Consider the following 7,965-nt stretch of genomic DNA (forward strand, 5'->3'; position numbering starts at 1 on the left):
TTCAATTATTTTTTTTATCAGGTTTTCACCTTTTTTTTACCTAAAAAGTATTTTAGTCCACCTAAATTAATATTTATCTCTTTATTTATTATTTTTCTCTCTTTTCCAGATAACAAGGTTCTCTCGAAATCCAGTTTCCAGTTTTCCCACACAAAAAAGCTTAAATCTAACATTAAGAATTTATTACTACTCCTACTACTTTATTTTAGTTTATCGAGTTGAATTTGAATTATCCTCTTTAATTTATTTTTTATATATTGGCATAAATTCTTGACGACAAAACCTGAAAATAGACCGCGAAAAAGCAATCGTGCGTCGCCGCTACCCCCCCCCCCTCTCTCTCTTCGCTCCACTTTCGATGTGGAGAAAGTGGGAGAAGAGAAAAGCTTAAAATGTGCAACAAAGGTTGAATCTTGCTGCCATGGATTTTCATTTTTCAACAGTTCTTACGCCACTCAACCACCACAACCGAAGCAAGGAATGATAAATTAAATTTCTCTTCAAGGTTTTCCTTCACCCCTCCCCTAGGCAATCTCTTCACCTTTCTTGTCTTCTTTTTTTTTACTAATCCCCTCATTCTGATCTCCTCATAAATTGCACCTTTTCGAAGTGGAATCTTTTCATTGAATTGCAGAAAAGGTTGCTTTTTATGCTCTCTTTTTGTTGTATATATGTTTTGACGATTTCATTGCTTATTTCCTGTGGTTTCTTGAAGAGGGCCAGGCATAGAATTTTCCGGGCATGGTTTGAGTTTTATGCATTTGTTAACATTTGAAGCATTCTAAGCTAAAGCATCTATCTTGGGTTACATATGATTACTTTGATGCTATTAGTGGAGTTGTATTTCCTTAATTGGTTATTTTGCATTTGTATTTTCTTGCTCCACCTTTATGTTCTTGTTGGTGTGGTTTACAGCTCTGCCTTTCCCAGTTTATGTCTATAGCTTTGTGATTTGTGGGCCATGAGGTATTTGCATTGCTTGCCCATTTTCAGCCTCATTTGAAAATTATTTGTGGTATTCTTCTTTGCACTAGGAGATTGATTCCTCAATTATTGTTTCTTTTTGCAGTTCCATGTTACCTAGGTCCAATTAATCCATTTATTGTTCCTTTAGTTTGCATCAATTTCCCTCTTTTAGTGATTGGATTGATCTTTCTGTTTGGCCATTTTTCTTCAATGTGGCTGATTCTAAATTGTTTATGATCATATGGAGCTTGTGTAGTTTCAAGGATGGGGGATCATATTGTGATGCTTGTGGATCAGCTTATCCCCGAATCTAGCCTCGAAAGCAGAATCCATTTGCAGCAAGCCTCGCCGGCTGCTCCTGTATCCGTGAAAACAAGCTTTTCTTTCCACAAGATGGATGCCAGAACAAGCAAGTTGGGAGAGTGCAGGATTTGTCACGATGAAGACGAGGAGTCAAACATGGAGGCGCCCTGCTTCTGTCGCGGGAGCTTGAAGGTTTGCCTCGTGTCTTTCAGTATATGATAGTAGTAGTATTGAATTTGCAGTCTGCTTGCGCCTAAAAACTAGAAATACAGGACATCATCGTGTATATTTTAGTGAGCTGCCAGAATGAACATATTAGTATTACTTTAAGCTAATATTCGTTATTCCATCCGTCGTAGTATGCTCATCGTAAGTGCGTGCAGCGATGGTGCAACGAGAAAGGGGATACTACCTGTGAGATTTGCCAACAGGTTTGCTTCTTTATTAAAAAAATCGATGTCTATCATTGTATGTATGTTTAACACAAGGAATCAGGTTTTCAAGCCAGGTTATACGGTACCACCCCCTCTCTTTACTTATGGTGGGATCCCGATGAACTTTAGGTATCACTTCATTCGTCGTTTTAGATACTGCTTTGCTGTTGATGTTATGTTTAGACTTATTTTCTTATCGATCGACTATCGCAGGGGAAATTGGGAGATATCGAGAAGAGACCTACAAAATCTTCAATTCATATCAACGGACTCCGCCAGTGACAACTTCTTGGATTCAGATGGGGATGAATTCCCAGTCCCCACTTCAAGAAGCGTGCTTTACTGCCATATAATTGCCATCATTGTATTTCCCTATCATAGTCTTCATTTTTCGTCATTCGCCACCATCTATGCTATAACTGTTAATATGTGTGATCTCAGTTTGTTGTGCTTGTGGTGCTACGGCATACCCTACCATTCATCGTCTATGGTCCGGGTGAATATTCGATTTCTGTGGCGATGGTAAGAAACTTCCCAGCCTAATGTTTTTGTCTTAGAATAAGTATGAGCAGTAGTAGACATCATAGTTGTTCTCTTGCAGTTGTTGATGTTGCGTACAATCGGAGTTTTCTTGCCTATCTACATTATGGTAAAAGCATTATCAACCGTACAACGCAGACGAAATCGACAGGTATATTCCCAGATTCTAGCCTCATTGCTACATTAAGGCCAATGATATTGCTTATCCTGCTTCTTTGGACATTTCCCAAAATATATATATACCACAAATAATAAACATGTAATAGTATTAATTATGTTTCACACTTTTTTTAAAAATTTATTTTACTAGTATTGCTCCTGTGAGATGCACCATAATGATAATAGTTTGCTAGTAAAAAACATTATTGATTTATAGTACTTTGAAGAGGAGTGATTTCACCAAATATAAAATTAGTCGAAATGTAAGGTTTATGAGTTTATGTTATTTACTTAATAATATCAAGTTTATTAAAAAAAAGCACATTTTTTATCTAATGACATTTATATTAAATAGTTCAAATTTATTTCAAAATATCTGGATACTTTTTCTTCAATTTTCTACTAATTAGTTACATTTTCTGCAATTTTTAATTTTTCTGTCTTTTTAATTCATCAAATCCGTTATGCCCCTAAAATTGGCGACTTGATGTTTCTTTAAAAAAATAAAAAAATGCCCTTCCAATTTTACGAAATTATTTCTTAATTGATTTGAAATTAATTTGATATTCCATTTTTTGTATTTCTACATCTAAGAAAGGGCATTATTTTTTACAACAGTCTCCACAAGCACAAGCTCAATTCCTCCAAATCCCGTGATGGTGGAGCCTTTCATCGTAGAGTAGTTAATAGTTTGCTCTCTTTTCATGTTGGACTTGTAAATAGATATTCAACCCTAATTAATCCTCTCTATTTTTATCATCTATCTATAATCCTATCTTATATAGTCTCTGAATAAAAAATTTGTGCCATGGAGTATTAATTTATGCTTACATCCCATCACCATAATTTTCCATTTCCGTTTATCTTAAATCTCTATAAGTAATTGTAAATACAATAATAAAATTCCAGTCCCACACCAAATTTGTGCACAAAACTTCATCAAATGAACACTTAAATAAAAATGAGTATGTTGCAATGGAGCTTTAGATGAAGGAGGAATCTATTTTTAGACGAACTAAAAATTCAATCTTTACTTACAAAAAAAATCACGTATAGAGTATCGAATATATATATATATATATATATATATAGTAGTGAAAGGTATAACTATTTTTAAGTGTATAACTAGAGAACAAATTTCAGCCACACAAATAAATGGAACAAACATTATTTATTTTAGTAATATAAAATAGGCCAAAGTTATTTTTGGAAATTACATTATGAAATTCAAAATCACACACGCTCTTTCATTTCCTTCCAGATTTTCAAATTTCCTTCCAAATCTCCCTCGTAATCTTAGGTCTCGAAATTCCCCAATAGCTCGAAACCACAACGCCACCTTTCTCGGCCTTCTCCTACGGCGACTCGCTGTTCTACACCGATGAAGGCGGCGACGATGTAGGCTCCGCCGCCGAACTCATCATCCGCCTCCACCCTACCAACACCGCACTCAAACCTTTAACCTGTGCAGCGGGCGAATGCCTCCCCGGCGCAGTCGCCATGTAATAACGGCAGTTAGCAATTGCGATTCATCCATATTTCGTCAATTATTTGATCGCATCTGCAAGATCCGATCTCAATAAGAAAGAACTATGGTGGATTCATGCGATTTATGCTATTCAAATTAAGATTACTATGAAATTGATCATTTTCACTGTTCGTAGAATCGAACATTTTGATCGCACCTCGTTAATGGCGATTCTAGTTTATGATAGATGGCTATAATTTCATTGGATGATTATTGTAAATTGTGAGTATGAACTATTTTTGTATTGTTTGATCTACGCAGCTGGAAATTGTATGTTGTGATTGGAAATACAAGTAAGAATTTGTGTGCGTTTGAATTGTATGATATCCATCATTTCCGAATTTGTTGGCATTGTTGTTTGTGTGCACGATCGAATGATTTCCAGCACAATCTTTGACATATGGAAACTTCACTCTATCCTGGAACACATCACTATTAACATAATTTTACTTCACTGTTGTAGAGATATCGGTAATTAGTAAACCTTACAGGTTTGATTAGTAAACCTTACTAATCAAACCTTACAGGTTTGATCCTTACATTTCAAAAACAGAACAAGCATTTCAAAAACCTTACAGGTTTGATCCTTACAGGTTTGATCAAAAACCTTTTGCCTACCACATCTCTTGGTAGGCAAAAGAGATATCGGTAATTAGTAAACCTTACAGGTTTGATCCTTACATTTCAAAAACAGAACAAGCATTTCATAACATGGCTGTGTAGAGTAATAACAGAGTAATAGAGTGATGTGTTTTGTAAACAAGAGTGAAGTAAAAACATAACAAGAGTGATGTGTTTTGTAAACAAGAGTGAAGTAAAATCATAATAACAGTGATGTGTTTTGTAAACAAGAGTGAAGTAAAATCATAATAACAGTGATGTGTCTTGTAAACAAGAGTGTAGTAAAATCATAACAAGAGTGATGTGTTTTGTAAACAAGAGTGAAGTAAAATCCAGCTAAGAGTGATGTGTTTGTAAACAAGAGTGAAGTAAAAATCATGCTAAGAGTGATGTGTTTTGTAAACAAAAGTGAAGTAAAATCATGCTAATAGTGATGTGTTTTGTAAACAAGAGTGAAGTAAAATCATAACAAGAGTGATGTGTTTTGTAAACAAGAGTGAAGTAAAATCATAATAAGAGTGATGTGTTTTGTAAACAAGAGTAAAGTAAAATCATGTTAAGAGTGATGTGTTTTGTAAACAAGAGTGAAGTAAAATCATGCTAAGAGTGATGTGTTTTGTAAATAAGAGTGAAGTAATATCATAACAAGAGTGATGTGTTTTGTAAACAAGAGTGAAGTAAAATCAGAATAAGAGTGATGTGTTTTGTAAACAAGAGTGAAGTAAAATCAGAATAAGAGTGATGTGTTTTGTAAACAAGAGTGAAGTGAAATCAAAATAAGAGTGATGTGATTTGTAAACAAGAGTGAAGTGAAATAAGAATAAGAGTGATGTGTTTTGTAAACAAGAGTGAACTAAAATCAGAATAAGAGTGATGTGTTTTGCAAAACAAGAGTGAAGTAAAATCAGAATAAGAGTGATGTGTTTTGTAAATACGAGTGAAGTAAAAGAGTGATGTGTTTTGTAAACAAGAGTGAAGTAAAATCAGAATAAGAGTGATGTGTTTTGTAAACAAGAGTGAAGTAAAATCAGAATAAGAGTGATGTGTTTTACAAAACAAGAGTGAAGTAAAATCAGAATAAGAGTAATGTGGTTTGTAAATAAGAGTGAAGTAAAATCAGAATAAGAGCAAGTTGCTTTGTAAACAAGAGTGAAGTAAAAGAGTGATGTGTTTTGTAAACAAGAGTGAAGTAAAATCATAATAAGAGTGATGTGTTTTGCAAAACAAGAGTGAAGTAAAATCAGAATAAGAGTAATGTGTTTTGTACATAAGAGTGAAGTAAAATCAGAATAAGAGTGATTTGCTTTGTAAACAAGAGTGAAGTAAAAGAGTGATGTGTTTTGTAAACAAGAGTGAAGTAAAATCAGAATAAGAGTGATGTGTTTTGTAAACAAGAGTGAAGTGAAATCAGAATAAGAGTGATGTGTTTTGTAAACAAGAGTGAAGTGAAATCAGAATAAGAGTGATGTGTTTTGTAAACAAGAGTGAAGTGAAATCAGAATAAGAGTGATGTGTTTTGTAAACAAGAGTGAACTAAAATCAGAATAAGAGTGATGTGTTTTGCAAAACAAGAGTGAAGTAAAATCAGAATAAGAGTGATGTGTTTTGTAAACACGAGTGAAGTAAAAGAGTGATGTGTTTTGTAAACAAGAGTGAAGTAAAATCAGAATAAGAGTGATGTGTTTTGTAAACAAGAGTGAAGTAAAATCAGAATAAGAGTGATGTGTTTTGCAAAACAAGAGTGAAGTAAAATCAGAATAAGAGTAATGTGTTTTGTAAATAAGAGTGAAGTAAAATCAGAATAAGAGTGATTTGCTTTGTAAACAAGAGTGAAGTAAAAGAGTGATGTGTTTTGTAAACAAGAGTAAAGTAATATCAGAATAAGAGTGATGTGTTTTGCAAAACAAGAGTAAAGTAAAATCAGAATAAGAGTAATGTGTTTTGTAAATAAGAGTGAAGTAAAATCAGAATAAGAGTGATTTGCTTTGTAAACAAGAGTGAAGTAAAAGAGTGATGTGTTTTGTAAACAAGAGTGAAGTAAAATCAGAATAAGAGTGATGTGTTTTGTAAACAAGAGTGAAGTGAAATCAGAATAAGAGTGATGTGTTTTGTAAACAAGAGTGAAGTGAAATCAGAATAAGAGTGATGTGTTTTGTAAACAAGAGTGAAGTGAAATCAGAATAAGAGTGATGTGTTTTGTAAACAAGAGTGAACTAAAATCAGAATAAGAGTGATGTGTTTTGCAAAACAAGAGTGAAGTAAAATCAGAATAAGAGTGATGTGTTTTGTAAACACGAGTGAAGTAAAAGAGTGATGTGTTTTGTAAACAAGAGTGAAGTAAAATCAGAATAAGAGTGATGTGTTTTGTAAACAAGAGTGAAGTAAAATCAGAATAAGAGTGATGTGTTTTGCAAAACAAGAGTGAAGTAAAATCAGAATAAGAGTAATGTGTTTTGTAAATAAGAGTGAAGTAAAATCAGAATAAGAGTGATTTGCTTTGTAAACAAGAGTGAAGTAAAAGAGTGATGTGTTTTGTAAACAAGAGTAAAGTAATATTAGAATAAGAGTGATGTGTTTTGTAAACAAGAGTGAAGTAAAATCAGAATAAGAGTGATGTGTTTTGTAAATAAGAGTGAAGTAAAATCAGAAAAAGAGTGATTGTTAATTTTAGCTATTCATATATTGAAAGCATCACATGTTTAGTGAATCTCAAGTCTCCGACCAAAACCTACAGTCTGTCCCTCTCTCACTCTCTCTTCTTCACTCACATATCCTCTTTCTCACTCACGTTTTCCGGCGGATAAACCGTCCAATCCGGCGTTACAAAGCTCAATTTCTACAAAATATGATTCGAAGAGAATGACGAGTCGTCTTCGGCGCTTGATTTCGCCATGTCACTGTAGTCGTGATCAGACTGCTTCTCAGACCTCCTCTGCGGCGAGGCCTCCGGTAGTATTATCTCCTCCGGTGGAGGATATTTCTCACCGGAATACTCATCGAACTTCGATTCTCAGGCATCGGACGCCGCGGAGTACATCTCCGGGCTGTTGGAAAACGAGAGAGATCTAGCCGGAATCAGTATTTGCCGCGCCGTCGATCAGCCGATCTCAATCAGTAGCTGTTTTCGACAAATTACCACTTCTCAAAAATGGCACATCAGCAAAATCGAAAGTCGACCTCGAGCATACTCTCGCACACAACGCCATCAAAATCAATTCAAACGCAAACACTCGTCAACTGCTTAAAACCACATATTGAGCTGAATCAGTAAATTCTCAGCTCAAAACACAATCAATTCAATAGCTCAATGCTTAATTACACAAAACGAACAAAAAAATAATTCAAATTCTACTGCGTAAGGAAACCAATAGCTCAACTAGACAGAGAAAGAAAGGAAACCGCGTAATTGATCTC

At 34.4% G+C, this 7,965-nt stretch overlaps 1 protein-coding gene across 6 annotated transcripts; it reads left to right on the forward strand.

The window, feature by feature from the left end:
• The first annotated feature begins 283 nt into the window (after positions 1-283).
• Positions 284-3,226, forward strand: LOC121775786. 6 transcript variants are annotated; one of them, XM_042172834.1, is made up of 9 exons: positions 287-505; positions 611-639; positions 1,223-1,461; positions 1,629-1,700; positions 1,765-1,832; positions 1,917-2,067; positions 2,145-2,225; positions 2,305-2,394; positions 3,021-3,226. In XM_042172834.1, the coding sequence occupies exons 3-9, from the start codon at positions 1,231-1,233 to the stop codon at positions 3,057-3,059; spliced, it is 732 nt and encodes a 243-aa protein (XP_042028768.1). In that variant the 5' UTR covers positions 287-505; positions 611-639; positions 1,223-1,230; the 3' UTR covers positions 3,060-3,226. The 6 variants fall into 6 exon arrangements, with proteins under 6 accessions (XP_042028771.1, XP_042028768.1, XP_042028767.1 ...); XM_042172837.1 differs by lacking the exon at positions 611-639 and having other exon boundaries at positions 284-505; positions 1,653-1,700; XM_042172833.1 differs by lacking the exon at positions 611-639 and having other exon boundaries at positions 1,214-1,461.
• The last annotated feature ends 4,739 nt before the right edge of the window (positions 3,227-7,965 follow it).

The sequence above is a fragment of the Salvia splendens genome, chromosome 18 (assembly GCF_004379255.2).
Source record: "Salvia splendens isolate huo1 chromosome 18, SspV2, whole genome shotgun sequence".
NCBI classification, from domain to species: Eukaryota; Viridiplantae; Streptophyta; class Magnoliopsida; order Lamiales; family Lamiaceae; genus Salvia; species Salvia splendens.